This window comes from Mercenaria mercenaria, chromosome 19, assembly GCF_021730395.1.
Source record: "Mercenaria mercenaria strain notata chromosome 19, MADL_Memer_1, whole genome shotgun sequence".
NCBI lineage: Eukaryota > Metazoa > Mollusca > Bivalvia > Venerida > Veneridae > Mercenaria > Mercenaria mercenaria.
The window spans coordinates 15703139-15722938 of record NC_069379.1 but is presented as its reverse complement, the minus strand read 5'-3'; the positions used below and the strand labels follow the sequence as shown (position 1 = coordinate 15722938).

The 19800-nt window shown below is 35.1% G+C and overlaps 3 protein-coding genes across 3 annotated transcripts; 1 reads left to right on the top strand and 2 right to left on the bottom strand.

The window, feature by feature from the left end:
* Positions 1 to 76: 76 nt before the first annotated feature.
* LOC123543074 (uncharacterized) lies at positions 77 to 10917 on the top strand. Its single transcript, XM_045329139.2, has 7 exons — positions 77 to 170; positions 4645 to 4781; positions 6049 to 6102; positions 7592 to 7712; positions 9085 to 9236; positions 10002 to 10182; positions 10841 to 10917. Exons 1-7 carry the CDS (start codon positions 152 to 154, stop codon positions 10867 to 10869), a joined length of 693 nt encoding a protein of 230 aa, XP_045185074.2. The 5' UTR covers positions 77 to 151; the 3' UTR covers positions 10870 to 10917.
* Positions 10918 to 11958: 1041 nt separating this feature from the next.
* On the bottom strand, positions 11959 to 14762 carry LOC128551327 (uncharacterized). Its single transcript, XM_053532161.1, has 4 exons — positions 14555 to 14762; positions 13900 to 14002; positions 12941 to 13058; positions 11959 to 12605 (listed from the first exon to the last, which is right to left on the bottom strand). Exons 1-4 carry the CDS (start codon positions 14723 to 14725, stop codon positions 12356 to 12358), a joined length of 642 nt encoding a protein of 213 aa, XP_053388136.1. The 5' UTR covers positions 14726 to 14762; the 3' UTR covers positions 11959 to 12355.
* A 1782-nt stretch (positions 14763 to 16544) lies between these two features.
* Positions 16545 to 19722, bottom strand: LOC123542855 (uncharacterized). Its single transcript, XM_053531185.1, has 5 exons — positions 19541 to 19722; positions 18855 to 19051; positions 18220 to 18347; positions 17315 to 17481; positions 16545 to 16648 (listed from the first exon to the last, which is right to left on the bottom strand). Exons 1-5 carry the CDS (start codon positions 19614 to 19616, stop codon positions 16545 to 16547), a joined length of 672 nt encoding a protein of 223 aa, XP_053387160.1. The 5' UTR covers positions 19617 to 19722.
* Between the last annotated feature and the right edge of the window lie 78 nt (positions 19723 to 19800).

Below are 19800 nucleotides of genomic sequence, written 5' to 3'. Positions count from 1 at the left end.
ATTCTTCGGTTGTGTACTTAATAGTTTCAATTTTAAATACTCAGATAAAGTTGTAGATTACTGCTGTCCTACATTTTTAAGATCTAAAGCCTTATCTACGATAAAACTTGATTTGACACACATTAAACATTACGTTCCTAAAGCGAAGACAATGAAAACTTCTGTTGGAAGTAAGTAAGCTCTTTAAAAATTATAGTTTTTCTTGCATGGGAAATTTATTGTTTATCTTCTAAAATTATCTGCAGATCGTTATAGTCCGTTATATTTGACCTGGCGGGGCGGAGGTAATCTCTGACAAATGCAGATAATGGCAATCTAAAAAAAACAAAACAAAAAACAAAAAAAAAAAACGAGCAAAATAGGTAGAGAGCAATATAATTCCTTAATTCGGAGGTCTTCGGTAACCAACTCAACTCAACTCAACTCAATAGTTTATTTTAGTCTCATCTTTGTATACATTTATAAAATCATAAAAAGACTATACTAAAATTAGTACAAAGCCATTCTAAAATTAGAATTACAAGAGACTGTGTTAGTTATTAAAATCATATTTAAATGAAACTTAAATCTGTAAAAAAAATCAAAATAAAAATTATATTATTTACTACAAAATAACATTATCATTAGATTCTATTAACCCGAAATTAGAAGTACAGTTAATGTCTAATTTCATGTTCACAACATATAGACTGACCAAAATCCCACAATCCCCCATAAACCTTAATCTAATTTCCCTATTTCCCCCAACCCACTCCCTTCCTTCTTTATCCTTTCTCTTTTTAAACCAAGCAAAAGTTGACAGTTGTTTTCTAACATTCAAACGTTACCGTTACTTATTATAGAGTAGTAAGCGTTTACAAAAGACGCATCTTGGTTTTAATACCGACTATAGAATTTTTGAAGGTTATTTATAGTTTATTTTGGTCATGTGATGAAGAATTACTTTGGTCATTTGATCAAAGGAAGCATGCTCATTGTCTCATACAATTCACGCGTGATAGGCTTGATTCCATTCAATGAAGGTCTAATTTGCGTAGGAAGACACTTTTTGTGGGCAGCGGAGCGTGACCACAGATTTACCATACCACAATGCTTATCGATTAATCAAATGGAATTAGACGCTTCCACCGGAATGTACTATCAGTTGTGTATTGTTTAAACCTTCATAGTTGTAGGTTAAACATGTCACGTTTGCTAACTGACGACACGCAAGTCAAATTCTGTGCTGTTGAGTTAAGGCAGTTTTCTATCAGAAATCTGTACCAAGTTGCTACATTTCTGTTAGGGAAAGCCTGGTCTTATTTAGATTAGCAATAGCGCAATGGATTATGGTATTTCTACAGATATCTGTTAGACTGTGTTACTTCCCTTGTCTTACAGACATAGTTTATTCACGGCTGATAAGAGTTTAAGAAATTTACACGCTTGTAATTGTTTTGTTAAGCGGCAGTGGATAGTTTCACATACGTTTTAAATCAAATAGATAGAAATACTTTAAAGGGCTTTATATTCAACCTGTTATTTGTGGTTTTATAGAACTAAGGATTCCTGTGTACGATTAATTAAAGTGTAAAATAAACGAATTTATGCTTGAAATAAAATTTCCTAGCTCCGTGTAGGTGGGCGGTTCTAAAATTTTACCTGAGATAACGGATATCAGACAAAAATGGAAACGGTCATCAGTCCATTAAGATTTAGGCCAGATTTTCGAAGAGGGGCATCTGGGGTCTTCCTCCACCATCAAAGCTGGAAAATCGCCATATGGCCGATAACTGTGTCGGTGCGACGTTAAACCCAGCAAAATAAATAAAATAGTCACATGCTTTCAAACTAAACATACCTTTTAGGACAGTCATTTGCAGATAATAAGGTACTTTGGGTCATTTTTGCCTCAAAAGTTAGTGTCCTGAAATCGGAGTTTTACTCGTTTTTATCATAGAAACAACGGAGTCGGCAGGCTGAAGATGTCACATGATGAAGTGTTAGAAATATGCAAAACATTTGCTGAACAATTTCCGTGCATATTTAAAAGATTTGTTTGCACTGGTAGCAAAGCAGATTCGTGGAATTTTCATATAAACTGCTTCTTACCCCCAATAACTGACGCTGTATTGCTAAGTCAGAACAGTGAAATAGACTACAAATGGAATCAGTTTCAATTCAGACTTAAAAAATATTCATAATCTGTCCCTATCTGATAGAATAAATACCAACTGGTTCTTACTGAAAAATTGTTGAAATATGGCATGAAACAAAAAAAAAAAAAAATACAAAGAGGGTTTTTAAATGTCTGCCTGACTTTAATGGTGGCACTTAATAGGCTGTATACATTTACTTACTGACATCAATTATATACCCCGCCCGCTTAGCTCAGTAGGGAAAGTGTTGGTCTACGGATCACAGGGTCGCATGCTCGATCCCCGGGCAGGGCGTATGTTCTCCGCGACGATTTGATAAAATACATTGTGTCTGAAATCATTCGTCCTCCACCTCTGATAAATCATGTTGGGGAGTTGGTAGTTACTTGCGGAGACAGATTTATACTGGTACAGAATCCAGGAACACTGGTAAGGTTAAATGCCCGCCGTTACATAACTAAAATACTGTTGAAAAACGGCGTTAAACCCAAAACAAGCAAACACACAAATAATGATCTGCAATGAGGCCATTGCTGTCGACACTTTCAGTGCTTTGATATTTTTTCATTTATTATACAATCATAATAATATCAACACAATGTTTTAAAAGTCACACATTCACACATGACAAACGAGAGGAAATTGTCACTTGGCAATAATATGCTTCCATCTCAAAGAGACAAATAAATATGCTGTTTAAATTGATATTAAAACTGTTACAATTCTAATTATGTGGTTTATTTTGCACCATATAATAGTAAAAAACGCCAAATATGTGGTTGATATTGTACAATATACTAGTGAATTTGCCAAATATGTTGTTTATATTGCACCATATAATAGTGAAAACTCCAAATATGTGGTTGATATTGCACAATATATTAGTGAAAACGCCATATCTATAGTTCCGTATCCTAATAGTGTATAAGGGTCTCCATGGCTGTATGGGTGAAGTGGCTGACATTCATTCACTACACCTCAGCGATGTGAGTTCGAGCCTCTCTTGGGGTGTTGAATTCTTCATGTGAGGAAGCCATCCAGCTGGCTTTCGGAAGCCGATGGTTCTATCCAGGCGTCCATTCATAAAGAAATAATGATCGCAGAGATATCTATTGTATTCCTCCACCATCAGACTTGAAAGTTGCCATATGACCTGTGGCTGTATCGTTGTTACTTTAAACCCAACGAGACAGACAAACCTTAAAACTGTAATCGGCTAAAACATTAATGAAATATTGTTCTGACAGCTAACGATATAGCTGGGGATTTGAAATAATTTTATATGATATCGTTGCATTAAAATATTTTGTTAAAAATTAACATTTGCTTGTTAACAGCATATTGTTCTGAACATAACAGAGCTAAATGTACGTTTACTGTTGAAGAATCTAAAATATTTTTTCAAATTCTGTTAAAAAATAATAAATATTCCTGTTGTGTAGTTTTCTACACTAAATGTACTTTGGTAATTTTTAACATCATTCCAGTATGATATCAATTATAATCTGAACGTAGAGAAGAAATAAAACATGATATTGATTCAGTTAAACTTCTTTGGCTTCAAAAGTTAGTTTTTCCAAAAGTTATAATTATACAATGAATAAACAACGTTATGATATTCAAGAATGCTTATTACTTAATTTGCGATAACTAGGAATTTTGCTGGGCTGCTCGTAGCGGACTTTTAAAACAAATTCATGTATATTTTCATTGTAACCAGGTTTTAACTAGAAATGACACCGAAAAATCAATGAGGTAGTGTTGCAATTTAGGAATTAAAGACAACACTTAGTTTATTTTTGATGATATTTTCTTATATTATGCTCATTTTTCGCAAGAATAATTATAATGACTTGGAATAATAAATTCCCGTTTTTTTTCTTTTTTGTAAATTTACGGCATGTTTTACTTTTGAAAGTGCAAACCTCTAAATATAAACGTTTTAATTAGAAATTCAGACTGAAAACTGAGCAATAGAGGATGATTCTTTACATGAATGTCTTTTCAGTATTTATAAAGTCGGGAGAGCCATGATGCTTGCTGAACGGAAAAATATTCAACAACATATGCAACTTATAGTTACAACGTATTACATAATTAGGGCCTTAATTTCGCTATTCAGTAATTTCCCATATTTTGGGGTACAATAAATTTGTCATTCCGAAAGTGACTTTAAATTATCATTTGTTTCGAGGCATCTATTCTTTAATTTCAAATAAGATAAGGTACATACACACAGTATTAAATATGTTGATAACTGTTGAATTAATATCTTTGTCTAGCCTTATTTTTCATATTGTGATCATGAACATCAATTCGAACTGACCGGTTAGTACTTTCGTTTTGGTGCTGTTTGAAAAATATATTCTTTAAATTTGTAAAAATAAGTAAGAAATCATAAGCAGTATATTATTTTTCTAACGATTTGTTGTAATTGTATTATATCAGTAGTCGAATTAGATATGGCTTGATTTGAAACATTGTCCAATTAATCTTTTACATGCAGTTGTAGTTACTAAATCCGTTTTGCTCCTGCTGCATTTGCTCCTGATCGGCACCAATGCACTGCGATGCTATGAATGCCAGGACGTCATGCAAATACAGGACTGTCGGCGAATAGTGGAATGTAATCTAGGACAAAAAGTAAGTAGTGATTTGCAGTGTGGGACATTGTTTCTCGCCTTTTTCTATCAAGAAGTTTTATACGACCTCGGTATAAATGTTTATTAGTAATTTTGTAATGAGTTGTTGATACATTACCTATTTTTCTACAATATTGCTGGGTCTCGTGTGGTGCTGGGACGATCTGTGTATGAAAAGAATTGGAACCACTGCCTTACCCTTGCATGATCGTAAGAGGCGACTTATAGAGTCTTAACACTTGGGTTTGCTGTAACTCTGTGATTCCAGCAGGCATGCAAATTTTGATTCCATACCTCATGTCTTTATTTCGATGTAAATGAGATGTGAAACCAAAATTTGTAGTCCTGTTTGGCGCCATATAACCTTTACTGTGTTGGTGCGCCGTTGAACCCAAATAAATAAATAAATAAATTATTACAGGTGCCGTGAGCAGGATTTACACCAAGAAAAAAAATACTGGTTCAGAAATATATCAGGCAACAACTGTTACAGTAGAGTACTACACAATGTGTATGAATTTAAAGTACTGTGAATATGACAATCATACAGTTCTGTTTTTCCTTTACAGAAAAAGACTAAGACACTGTGATATTATAAAAAAATCTATTTCCCTATACTAGGTGAATGGCTCAAGTGCCTGAATGCATATCGGGCAAAAAAATCCTACGGGCAAAACGCTTCAAACTTTGTGTACTGACAGAGAATCAAGTTTAAATCGAAAATATATATTAAAAACCATTGGTATCCAGGCTTCGTCTTGAATTATCTGCTCAAGACTTTTTTCTGTTTCAGACTTCAATTGAAGTCGGTATACTAAGTTTAAAGAAATTCGGCCCATGGGAAAGACTGGGACTTCGCTCTATCATTTTGTCGTGTTTAAATTTAAGGACATTTGCAAAACTATCTATATTGACTGGCAGTGAATCAAATAAACACAGAAATATGAAATAAAACAAACCATAGAAACCAAGTCTTGGCAATGATTATCTGCCCTTGAAATAACGAAAATAATGATAAAACTACTTTCAAGGGCAGATGATTTAAGATATTACCTGGATATAACCTAGGTATCTATGAGTTTTGATACACTCTCCGTTATGAACTTGATTATCAGTTAGTACACAAAGTTTAAAATATTCTGCCTACAGGAAAATAATTAAACAATTCGAATAAAGATATCAAATATTTCCACGGAAGGATTTGGAGACTAAAATAAGATTCATATTTCAATATTATCTAAACTTTATTCATGCACATCTTTTTTCAGTGCTTTTACCACAATAAAAACCCAAGATTTGAGCTAAGATGTATGAACGAAATAGTAAGTAAATTCTTTCAAACCACTCACTTCAGTTAATGTTCTTTTTACATTATTTTGTTGAATTGTTTTACCATATCCGCTCTAATAAAGTATTTAATTTGCCAGTCAGTGATAGAAAAATATAACGAAATATTTTTAACTTTGTGAAGCTCGCCCATTATTTTTGCTATAAAGTGTAACAAATTTTGATCATGTAACGTAATAAAATCCATTAATATTATTTAATGAAAGAGTTTCCTTGAAGCTTGTGCTTTGGGCGTGACTGGTATTTTATATGCCATAATCTCTTATGAACAGACAATCAAACAGAGTCTGCTGTTTTCTAACTTAGCCGTCCTATGTCCTTTCAAATGATCTTTTTACAGGTTTGACTCGATATGTGTTATAGCTAATGAAATTGCCTGAAATTGCTTTGGTCATTTGAATAATATAAGACTCTAAAAGCAAGGGCGCAGATTTTACGTGAACAGCCATATTCTAATAACATATTAATCATACGAAAAACGATATAGCTATCTATAGATATTTAGTACTAAGCAAGCAGGATTACAGGCTTCATTTAATGACGCAATATACCACCAAAGATAAAATTAGATTTAAATAGAGATTTATATATTAAATAAAGTGTCACTCGTCTGAAAAAGCTATCTTTTACATTTATGAGACACCATTGCATAACCATTCTATCTAATTTGCCACAAAACTGATCTCATTTGAAGGGATCATAAGCTCAACGTTTAGAAATCCTGTCGATATTGATCGGTACTGTGTATGACCCTTTCATATTCTTTTTTCTCCTTTCTATACCTTTCATTCCGTAGTTTCTTATACAAGTCAGGGAATAAGGTTTTGTTTTACACTTTACACAAAACCCGACTCCTACTTTTCTATGCATGTGTCATATGTATGTCTATTACCGTCTTATTTGCTGGACACTGACCATGTCAGTAAAATATATTTATGTACAGGGTAATTTCTCTTACCCTAATTTTTCTCTTGCTTTAACTTTGGGTTTTTCCCTTAAAGTTTCTTGTATCTTGTTAATTGATATAACAATGTCGTTATATGTTCTACAAAGGCCTAGAATATTTGTGTCCGGTAATATGCTAAAAACATTAAGGTAGGTAGGTCTGATTTTACTTTAATTCATGGAGTGAGACTTTTCGGAAATTATTTTTGTGTGTGTATCAAGAAATATTACAAATAGGGGTGTTATGTCTTTAGAGCATCATTAAGTTGATTTCTAACATCATTGGCCATGTTCAAAGCATAAAAAGTGCAGTAATGCAACTTTTTGTTAAAAAAATGAAAAAAAATATCGAAAACCATAAAAACATTTACTAAAATAGGATCGGGCCTACACATTAGGGTAGGCATAGTGTTAGGTGTATAGCATATAGAACCGTACGGACTAAAGGAACTTAAAATAGGCATGTTGCTTTTGGACGGAAAGCAAAACTATTGTTTTTGTTTCTCTTTTCGTTGCCAGCAATGTGCAGCCGTGACGTCATTTTTGTCACACTCCGCTCAGAATGGTCTCAGTCAAAATCGGATTGGTTGTTGCAGTCACTCGGATTTATGTAACGGTGTAGACAATAGTTCACAAACAAGTAGGTAATGATTTAATACGATACATTTATTGCATTTAATCTCTTAATGGTAAACACGTGGGTTTTTGAAATAGCATGGACATTTAATAATTAACAGTAAGTCGGGAACTTGTAACAATATAGTGATGATGGTTTATTTGCGTGAAATATTTCCGTTGAATCAGTATAAAGATGTCTGCACACCTTACAAATTCAAGCTTTCTTGTACTTAAACCGTTGCCAGAGTGATCTCCCCTTTCGTTATGATTTGACCTGGAAAACAAAAGTCAAGTTTTCTGGCATATTCGGTTCAGAATATAGAAATATACTGTCTTCACGAGAACATTTTGCTCAGTTTGCCTCCTTCTACCTGTGGAGGGGACTATGTGACCGAGTGGTTATTTATCTGTTTGTTTGTTTTGGGTTTAACGCCGTTTCTCAACAGTATTTCAGTCATTTAACGATGGGTAGTCAACCTCACCAGTGTTCCTGGATTATGTACCAGTACAAAACTGTTCTCCGCAAGTAACTGCCAACTTCACCACATGAATCAGTGGTGGAAGACTAATAATTTCAGACACAATGTCGTTTATCAAATAGTTATGGAGAACATACGCCCCCCTCACCCCCTGCCCCTAGTCCGTAGACCAACACTCTACCTACTTAGCTAAGCGGGCGGGCTGACCGTGTAGTTAAGTTCACTGACTTGAATTTCCCTGACTGAGGTTTGTTTGAGCCTCACTTGGAACGTAGAACCCATTATTTGATCATATAACGGCCTTTCAAAATTATCGTATTTCATTCGAAATAAAAAAAAATGCCTTGTTTGTTTCATATTGATTAATATGAGTTTTCTTCAACAACCGAGGTTCTGTGTCTAGACAAAGCAGAAAATGAACGTGATTTTATGAGTTTTTTTAAGTATTTTTGTTATATAACTGCAGGCAATTACTCTATCATGATTCCTGGAATCTGAACCAGTACTAACCTGTCCTCCGCAAGTAAATGCCATCTTCCCAAGAATAATTTGCATAATCACAATAGAGCCCATGAGATCGAAACGTTGCTGTAAAATGTCATTTGTATTTTTCTTTACATAAAATGTGTTTTCCAATCTGAAGGTGGGAATTAAGAGTTTTATGTTCAGCTTACTGATCAGACAAATGTCCATGTTTTGCGATTTACGATTTACGACCGTCTCAGAATGATTTAATACAAATAACAAAAACATTCTCTTTCTGTTTACTTTGATTGGCTGAGTATTTTATTATAGATAAAGCTTAATGGACATTTGTTTTGAAAAATTCCTTAGCAGCTCTTTAAGACTTTTCCTTTCTTGATCAGCGAAGTAATGTTACAGTTTGCTAAACATTTATTCTTTTTCCTTCTATAGCTCATGTTCCTACAACAGCTCATTCATGGACGACAACTCCACTTCCTAAAATTGTCATTAACGCCCCTGACAAAGCTGCATATGAAAGTATGGTTCAACTGTCATGTGTGACTATACCACCGGCAGAGAGATATTCTTGGAAATTCAATGGAGTAAGCATAGCTTCTTTGGTATTACTTGATATTACTTTATTACTTGTGGGGTTTTGCAAATTTTTCATAGGATGTTTTTTGAGTATATTTCATGAAATGTAAAGAATCACAAGAACCAATAATTCCATTGTCTTTATGTTAAATGTGTGTTTATGCACGAATTAACAATCGCGAAATTGCCGTTTTGACCAAAACCACGAAATTTCATGCCCACGAAAATTTAATGATTTTACAGTATTACTTCGACTATTTACATTCTATTACTTGTTTTGTGTATGTTGTTTCGGCAAACTCCGGTGTTTATTGAAAGCCATGTTTTTTTGCTGTGAAATGTTTCATTTGAAGAATGTCAAAAGAGCGAATACAAGAATACGCAATGGCAATGGAATTGCCGATTGTCTTTAAGAGTGCTTAATGCTGTGTCTTATGCAAAAACTTTGAAAACTTAACAAGATCCTGTTCTGAACTTGTGTTCTAAATAACTTTTGTTAGCTCCATCATGCTGTTTTCTGTAACTTTAGAACATGGTTGGAATAAAGAGAATGAAATATACAAAATTAGTAGGATTAATTTCGCAAATAACGAAGGCGGTGCCCTATATACTTCCCGTATTGTTATATCCTTGTTGCGTACGTTTAATATAATCATATATTTACACATTTCGAAGTTCATTCCGATTTCATCGAGGTCTAAATAATTATTCAACCTTTAAAATGTGTGATTTTTTCTTGTCATTTTTAAATACATGTATGTTGTTTCTTGCAGACTTCTACTTTGCCTGCCGGGGTGTCTGCTGTTCAGTATACACCAAATCAGGGTGCTGTCGCAGGAACAGATGTTTTGACCATTGTCAAAATAGACGCGACATCTTTCGGAACTTACACATGCGCCGGATCTATACACGGCCAAATGGTGCAATTCTCACATTTCATCAGTATAATGCCTGGTATGTATATTTTATCTCGTGACTGTGTTGTAACAAAACGTGTCACGTGACTTCTTTAAGTTCAGTATAATGAATGAATTTCGTTTGTTTGTTTTGGGTTTAACGCCGTTTTTCAACAGTATTGCAGTCATATAACGGCGGGCAGTTAGCCTTACCAGTGTTCCTGGATTCCCTGTTCTCTCCGCAAGTAACTGCCAACTTCCCCACATGAATCAGAGGTGGAGGACTAATGATTTCAGACACAATGTCGTTTATCAAATAGTCACGGAGAACATACGCCCCGCCCGAGGATCGAATTCACGACCCCGCGATCCGTAGACCAACGCTCTTACCTACTGAGCTAAGCGGGCGGGCGAATAAATTTCGTATCAACTTGAAAAAAGCCTAGGTGTTATTATGAGAATACGTAAAGAAACGGAAAGTGACGAAAGTGATTACTAGTCCACTAAATTCAAACGAAATATTTTACATCAGACCAGATATTTTCGTCGAGTCATTGAAATAAATGTCATGATTTCGAACACAACTTCATGGGCAGTAAACTGGTCAATGTAAATCAAGTCTGTTTTAAATATCATGCTGGGCCTTAAAATTTATTTCGATAGCGTAAGGAACGTATCGAATAATTTTAAATACAGACTCTTTTTGATATTTTCAGAAACAATACCGGCTGTTTTGACAGGATAAAGTGCATTCTGACTATGATCTTTAAAATAATAAACTTTACAAAACCTATGTATACAATAGTTTTAATACTTAACCTTGCAACAGCGTTATGTAACGCGCTTTGGGCAACGTAACATCGTGTCCGTGGCGCTTTTTTGATACCAGTTCGATTCATTTGTATTCGGTGAAAAAGGTGCATATGTATTTCATCATATGACAGATACATTTGTACTTTTCAGTGAAATAAATCGAAGCTAATGTAGCAAAATTAGCAAATAGCCCTTTAAAAGTTTAGTGCATCAAGTAATGTATCGAAAGATAAGGTAGCACTATTTATCAAAAGCCCCCTTAAGTTTTTTAAGGGTCAAACATGACTCTAACCTTATCTTTGTATATTTTAATTTTACTGTCAACACTGGCAATATTTTTTTTTAAAATGAAACAAAATTGAAGTCTTGGACAACATCGTTTCGTTGTAAGTGTTCAGTGTTGTTATCTTTTTATGCTCCTTTGGGATCAAGAAATCTATTCTATATCTGAATCGTGCCATGAGAAAACCAACATAGTGGTTTTGCGACCAGCATGGATCCAGACCAGCCTGCGCATCCGCGCAGTCTGGTCAGGATCCGTACTGTTCGCTTTCAATGCCTATTGCAATCTGAGAAACCCTTAGCGAACAGCATGGATCCTGATCAGACTGCGCGGATGCGCAGGCTGGTCTGGATCCATGCTGGTCGCAAACCCACTATGTTGATTTCTCATGGCACGGCTCATTCTTGATCCACGCTGGTCGCTAAGCCACTATGTTGGTTTTCTCATGGCACGGCTCATCTGTGTAATAGAATTTTGCTAAATCCCGGTGATGAGGGCGAGAGAGAGGTGTTGCACTTACCGGTACTTCTAATCAAGGACTAAATTAAACCAAGCCTGGTATTGTTTTGTTTGCTTTCATTCTATGCTTCCAAAGGATCTTTTCTCAGATTTTATTAAAACAGTTCTAATGACTCACGTGTCAGTTCACGTGAAAATGTAATCATGGAACAATTTAAAAGGAATAAAGTAAATAAAAACTTGATTATTTGATTTCTTGTACAGTTTACATATGTTACAGTGAACAGATTTTTCCTCGACAAAACTTTAAATTTAGATTTCTAGACAATCAATCTGCAAGAATGAATTTTATGAAAAGTGATTCATCTATACATGCGTATTAGCGGGTTAAAAGTAATTTGATGACTTTTAGAAATTTAAACAAATCTTGAACTTGAAAATAACCGAATCGTCTTAAACTATTGATTAGGAACCAGTTTTCGTTCATTTGTTTCCTTAGACATCACTGGGCAAATTTGAAACAAAGTTTAATATAAGAATGACATAACGACTTCACATGCAAAGAATTTTCTACCATATTTAAGTTTGTGATATTATCACTTTTGTTGTTAAATGTTATTTGAAGCTTCATGAAAATTGCACGTGCTGACAACAATTAAGAAATAATGTTTTGAAACTATGAAAGCATCGATTTTTTTCCGGATGAATTCACAGAAAAAGCCACATATCGTGGTAGAAAATATGGCTGACTTTCGCTTGATGTACTGAGAGATGACACTGATGTTGCCGTGGTAGGTGACGCGATGGTAGTGGGTACGAAGGAACTTCTGCCTGCTTCAACCATCTTCCTTCGACGTTGCTGTCTCCTTGTGAACAGAAAGAAGCAGCAAAAACCAACAGCTATGCACAACAACAATAGCAACAAACTGCAAAAAAAAACATTAACAGTAGTTAACGGTTAGGCTTAAATTTTTACAAAAAGCGCAACACCACATCCTAAAGAGAAAGGATTGTTTCACATAAAATTGAACAACATAAAACATGTGTGTCTACTCATACTGATATTTACACTGAATTTCGGAAAAAAAGCTTCATAAGGGGCCACAATATTTCGGTTAGTTCAACGCCTTTAAGTTAAGTTCAACAGAAAATATGTGAAACTGGAGTTATAATCCAGATAGAAAGTGTGTGAAAATGAATTATTAGTAAAAACAAAAAAAAACTTATGAAATACTATAATAAATGAAATTCAAAAACACACCTTAGAAGTATAGCCCAGAAATCTTGTTTGTCCAAGCAGATATCGTTTGTACCTGGTTGCGTTGGTATTACACCATTATCTGGGTCGCTAGGATCGGTAGGCGTATTTCCGTGATTGACTGAAATTTGAATTTTATCATAAATAACAGAAATGTAAATGTTTTACTTTAATATATAGTCCCATGCATAAAGCGTTAAACAAATTCGGCATTCATTTTTTTTTCACTGCATAGCCCGATGTATAAACGTCACATCGATCGCAGCTGTAATACATTTCAAATAATTTTACAATAATTCAATCGATCGCAGCTTTAATACATTTAACATAATTTTACAATAATTCAATCGATCGCAGCTGTTACACATTTTGCATACTGTTACCATAACTCATTCAATCGCAGCTGTAATGCATTTCACATACTAGTAATGTTACAGTAATTCAGTCGATCGCAACTGTAATACATTTAGCATGATGGCACTACATTGATAATGTCTAAAATTCAAAGAAACAAAACTATACACGATTATTATTATTATTATTACATACTCGTTTCTATTCCCCGTTAAGTTACACTGGTACCGGAAACGTCAATATTTTTCATACACTGACGCCTGAATTTCATGTCGCCACGTAATTCAGTGTGTGTTGTTGCGCTATTTTTTTCTGTCTAGTTCAGTATTGTCCATCCTATTCAGGCTATTGAACATATTTGTGATATTTACATAATATCTATACGTGTTGATGCGTATGTAATAAAAAGTTTATTATCTTTGCATTGGGAAATTATGCACTCGTTCTTCGGCGGAAGAAAGCCGCGCAATATTTCTCCTGAAGAACTCGACGTGCAGATTTCCCGATACATAGCTAATAACCTATAATTATTACACCCATGTAGGCGAGGAAAAGACAAAACATTTCAAATGTAGACAAAAAGACATTCTATTGTTGGGTATATTTACCTATTTGCATTTGAAAACCTTCATACAACCAGGCTTGTGTCGTATTGGACTCCGAATCTGCAAAGTCCGTTTCCCTTTTACGTCGTTTTCCACCGCAGGAGGGCTGAATGAAAATAAAATTGAAACAAAAGGTGACTTCAAACTTTAAATTCTATGTCATTTTAACGGTTGATAAAGTTAAATAATGAGGAAACATATCAACATCTGTTTTATACAATGTTCGTAAATAGGTTTAAACCCATTTAAGGACATATTTAAATGTTCATGTAATGAAATATTTACTTCGACATATGGTGATAATTTTCATCATTTTTTTCACATAATTTACATACACTGGTTAACTAAGAACATACAAGTAGGTACGGCAAATTTTCCATGACAAATTCCGACGATAAAAATGTATTTGAGCCGTGCCATGAGAAAACCAACATAGTGACTTTGCGACCAGCATGGATCCAGGCCAGACTGCGCATCCGCGCAGTCTGGTCAGGACCCATGCTGTTCGATAATGGTTTCTCTAATAGCAATAGACTATGAAAGCGAACAACATGGATCCTGACCAGACTGCGCGGATGCGCAGGCTGGTCTGGATCCATGCTGGTCGCAAAGCCACTATGTTGGTGTTCTCATGGCACGGCTCATTTCATTTACTTACCGCAGTACAGTCGTTACTTCCGCTGAAACATAATGACACCTTGCAACCAATCACCAAATCTAAGTCCACCAATGCTAAAGCCTTAGTCACCGTCAACGGAATAAACGCTGTAAATGACGTCGATGCATACGGAATATCAAACGAGTTTCCGCCAGAACTTGTGACGGCCATTGAAGCATGTACAAAATCAGGGAAAATCGAATATGCAGAGCAACTGTAAAAAAAAAACGAGATAAACCTTTCTTATTGTTATATAGACTTTGAACAAATCTTGTCATTAGTGATTACGAATACACAAAATGTATTGGTATACCTAAACAATACAATTATGCTATTAGAGGGCATATGAGGGCATGAAGGATTGTTGTACATTTCATTACACCTCATGGAAAACTAGGCCAGTCAAACCGATTTTGCTAATACAGTTGGTTGTATTTAATCCTTTCAAAGGACTTGATTCCATTTGCTATAAAATTGGCAGTTCTGGGATATAAAAAAACGTCTGTCTTCATTTCGATACAGTGTTGTTACATTTTCTAGTCCTTTTTTTTTGTCATAGATCTCATTCACAGTTTACGCATAGCTCATTCACAGTTCCGCAGTTTCTATTTAACTGAGTAATTTGGTTAGCATCAACTACCATTGGTCAAATCGAAGACCAGTTCAACAAGAATCACGACCTATTGTAATACTTGTAAATATTTTGAAATGGTTTATTTTGTTTTCATGTACTGTACACCTGGTCATACTTTCAAAAATACTGGCGATAAATGAGGGATTTTAATCCTAATTTTGCATTTGAATGTCTTACTTTCACTACAGTAAGCAATTAAAAATAATCATAAAACACCACTTTTGCGAAATGGTGATTATTCTAACGTCTACAGAACAAATTGCACTTTTTTTTATATAACACAGTTTTCTCAGGTCATCGGGAAATACTGGTTCTGGGCCTCGGCAAATTAGGTTTATTAGTTATGCCTCTATGACTGTTTGGGGTGCCCTTTGCTTCCTGGAAAGCTATCCTGCCATATTTTGTGAGGTAGACCGGCGGCTCTATTTATAAGTATTTAAATATTCTAGAGAACTATCTGTTTTGTTTCCTATAAAACTGAAGTTCAAAGACAACGTATACCTTATCTAACGGGCCTGCTAAATTTCTAAAATGGACTGGTCCGTCGTTCCATTTGGGCGGTACCATTTATCATTCAAATGGGTATTCACTGAAAATTTACCAACTGAATAGCGAACGGTGCAGACCATAATCAGACTGCAAGGATGTGCAGCCTGATCTTGGTCTGCACTGGTCGCAAAGGCAGAATCATTTGCAACCAGCAGGCTAAAGCAATGGTCACATTTACGTTCACGCACGTAGTTGGTCGTAATCCATTTTAAACGTTGTTTGTCGTACGTTGAAGTACGTGTAAGTACGAACAACTACGTTCAACTACGAGTAAATCGGGTAGGGTTAACTAGGGTATCACTACGTCTTACCACGAGTTACTACGTTACACTACGTGTATATTACGATCGAAGTACGAACAACTACGACAAATTGCGATCAACTACGTTGAGCTACGGAAAAGCGTTTAGCCGTAGTGGAGTCCTAGTTTAGTTTAGCCGTAGTGGAGCCCTAGTTGATCGTAGTTGAACCGTACTGTCGATGTGTTTTTCTTGTACTACGATCAAAAACGATACACACTACTGTTAAGTACGATCAAGTACGTTTAACTAAGATCAACTACGTTCAAACTACGGTCACAGTAGGGTCAAAACATCGTAGTTAATCGTAGTCAGATTTTGAACATGTCGAAAAATTATTTGCTTACTACGGACAAATCATAAGTTCGAACTACGATCATCACTACGTTTGACTACGATTATCTACGTGTAACTACGCTTAGTACGATCAACTACGATCAACTACGATCATTCCTTACTACGTGTAGTGTGACCACGCCATAAAGGTTTACAATGTAATCATGAGATCTTACTGTGATTGAATATCTAACAGCTGAAGTGTTGAAGCGCTAATTCCGGTTGTTTGATCTTTTGCTTCAAAGAAACATTCGTCAACTCGTAGTTCATAATTTGCTGGAATGGAAGAACGTTTTTGTTTTGTAGTATACTCTTATATTTGCATTATCAGTGACGTATACATACTAATAAAAACATTAAAAAGAAATAAAAAACAACCATATGTTGTCTTGAGAAGAAAATTATTTCAACAAGATTTGAAATCCTTAAATAATCTGCTATTAATAAATTTGATTGCATTCAGCGCATTCGAAACCTTCTTATAGGTGCTATTAACTGTCAAAACAAAAATCTTCAAAGCTCTCTTCATACTTGTATTCCGTGTGGTATTATTTTCTGGTCCTTTGATATCATGAAGTCCATTATATATCCAGGTAATAGAACTCTGCTTACATTAGTGCTGGCGGATTCAGGTGGGGTAGGGGCGTGAGAGGTGCTGCACTTTTCATAACCTTTTATGGACAGACTCGGTCAAATCGAGTCTGCCTGCTTCCAAATATTTTTTCATCTCGACAATTTGGTTTGCTTTCCGTAGGATTGTTCTTTTTTCGTGTATAACATTGTCGTGCTTACATGCAAATCGCTGTACGGCACCAGCTTATGTGTGGTGCGCGCGCGCGCGTTATTGGAACGGGGCTTGTTCTTGTTTTTAACTACGAACAAGTGATGACAAACTAAACTGGCCAAAAAGCAACAACATTTGAATATTATTAAAATACTTACGGACTTGTGGTGACAAATCAAAACGGAGAGTAAGATTATCTCCCATGGTGACCATATTCGAATATGATATTGGTTCGCATGTTCCTTCTAAAGTGTCTCTACAAAGGGAGATTACTGCCGATGGGTCGGTTTCATGTCTTCTTTCTGTTCCACTTTTGTCTGCAGTCCTATTCAATAAAATAAATGAAACTTTAAATTCGCGTGACATTTCTTCTTTCAGTATTCGTATGAAATTGCTAGTATATATAATTGCATTTCCTATTTGGTTGTGAATTAAAATGTGTATGCAAGTTGAAAACAATAGTTCGGTGGCTTTATACTAGTGCCCGCATCTTCCTAAAGTAATAAGAGGCGATGCATAAAATGTCATTTTTCAGTAATAAAATTTGAAAGTTGCCATCTGAACATAACTGTTATATATTATAGAGTTACAGCCTTGGTATTCATCAATGGTTTGCAATTTTGTTGAAGAATACGCATTTGATATATATGAGATACTGTGAAATCATTAATATTCGTGGGGGACTAATTTTCATGGATTTCGTTGTTGAGTTAATCCACAAAATTTAATCCCAACGAACAAGTAAAATTCCCATTCATTTTATGTTCAAAAGTTGATATCCACGAATTCATATCCCCACGAAATTGCCGTTTTGACCAAAACCACGAAATTTCATGCCCACGAAATTTAATGATTTTACAGTATATCTGATCTATAAGGTTTTCATTTAAATTACACGTCCCCAAAAGTATCGTTTATAAACCAGAAATATATAAATTAAATTTCGAACTGAAATGACCAATTAACTAAACCTTATGTACGAGTGTGTTTAAGGGTATCCGAATAACATGCCAGGCTATTTAAAATTCGACTTTACTAACCCATATATTACCACTATACATACACTGACTCCACTTGAATGTCGACATTGTTGGTTGACTCCTGGAACGAGCATCTAACATGGAACCGAGGATCAGTGAAAATGTTTGCAAAGGGATATTGAGTAACGACGACGTAGAAATCGATTGTATTCTGAAAAACAAGTAAATAGATGTTACTATTACATACAACGGTATATAGACTGTGCTATTTACCAGTCTATAGCTCAGTTCAGAATTTAAAATATAGAAAAAAAAACTTCGAAATTCATGATCACCATCGTGAAATAAAATCGGGCAATAAGTTTTAATACAGACCAGTAAATCATTCAATAAATGTATTTTACTGTAGCCTGTTTTAGACCACTTTGTGACCATCTTTGTCGACAGTTTGCTGAATTCAAATTACTCGCTTTTTTACTATTTATGGAAACAAGACATGTGTTTGTCGCTTTTGTAAATAAACCAATAGTGTACAGATATACAGAAAATAACTTTGAAATAAAACAAAACTGGCTTTGAGGAGAAATTTTCAGTTACTTGCAGGAAACAGGTAAGAACTGAATCCAGAAAACCTAGTTAGGTTATCTTTCTACCGTTACATATCTGAACGCTGTTAAAAACGGCGCTAAATCAAAAGCAAACATAAAAACAAACATACTGATGATGCTAGGAATCCATAAGTTACACCACAAGTATCAAATGTAAGTTGGAACACATCCGTTGAATCTCCAGCCAGGGATTGGTGACAGTCAGTGAAGTTCTGAGTAGTTCCCTCAATGTAAACAGTTCCACCGGTGTACCCATTCACCACAGTTAATCTGGTTTCTAACGTTGTGCATAAATCGACTGTCAAATCTGCCCGAGCAAATAATATGTAAGAAGTCTAATTCGCATATAAAACAAGAAATGCTGTTCTTAATTAAAGTCGCTAATTTGACATGCTAAACGATGTCTTTTTTTTTTTTTTGTTTTTTTTTTTTTGGTGGTGTGTGGGGGGGGGGGGGGGGGGGGGGGGGGATTCAGTATTACAAAAAATGACCCTAGCCTATGTTTCAGTGCCTAATCTGGCACGATTACATTCTGAAACTGGCCTCAAATCTCACTCTTTGTGTAAGAATTAACCACGGACAACTTATATTTCAGATTGCTAAAAACTTATATTTCAGATTGCTAAAATGATTTTCCAATAACTTAGGACAAAACAGTTTTTATTTTTCTACGATGTTTTCATTCGACGCAACGTAGAACGTAGACAGTACATGTTTGTATACCAACACTCACACGATATATTATTGTGAAACAATTTTCATTGAAATTATAAACCAGGAAAAGAAAAGTACTCACCTATTGTCTGTGAGTGCACATTTATCATGATGAGAGATAGCACTGCGAAGGCAACTAAACTTGACACCACAAACATTATTTCTGAAAAGAGCAGGAAAACACAATGAATTGGTATCCTCAAGGAAAAATCGGACAAAAGGTATGCACTATATGCTTTTACACAAGCTGAACACCAAAGCACATTTGAGCCGCGCCATGAAAAAACCAACATAGTGGGTTTGCGACCAGCATGGATCCAGACCAGCCTGCGCATCCGCGCA

Excerpts from the sequence above, each read along its gene's own strand:
- LOC123543074 (XM_045329139.2), top strand. Across the intron at positions 6,103-7,591 it reads TAAGATGTATGAACGAAATA|CAATGTGCAGCCGTGACGTC; the intron begins GTAAGTAAATTC and ends TTTCGTTGCCAG. Across the intron at positions 9,237-10,001 it reads ATTCTTGGAAATTCAATGGA|ACTTCTACTTTGCCTGCCGG; the intron begins GTAAGCATAGCT and ends TGTTTCTTGCAG.
- LOC128551327 (XM_053532161.1), bottom strand. The coding sequence starts at position 14,725 with ATGGCCGTCACAAGTTCTGGCGGAAACTCGTTTGATATTCCGTATGCA. Across the intron at positions 13,059-13,899 it reads AGGTTTTCAAATGCAAATAG|TCAATCACGGAAATACGCCT; the intron begins GTAAATATACCC and ends TTCAAATTTCAG. Across the intron at positions 12,606-12,940 it reads TTCTGGGCTATACTTCTAAG|TTTGTTGCTATTGTTGTTGT; the intron begins GTGTGTTTTTGA and ends TTTTTTTTGCAG.
- LOC123542855 (XM_053531185.1), bottom strand. The coding sequence starts at position 19,616 with ATGTTTGTGGTGTCAAGTTTAGTTGCCTTCGCAGTGCTATCTCTCATC. Across the intron at positions 19,052-19,540 it reads TGTGCACTCACAGACAATAG|ATTTGACAGTCGATTTATGC; the intron begins GTGAGTACTTTT and ends TTGCTCGGGCAG. Across the intron at positions 18,348-18,854 it reads ATGGATTCCTAGCATCATCA|AATACAATCGATTTCTACGT; the intron begins GTATGTTTGTTT and ends CTTGTTTTTCAG.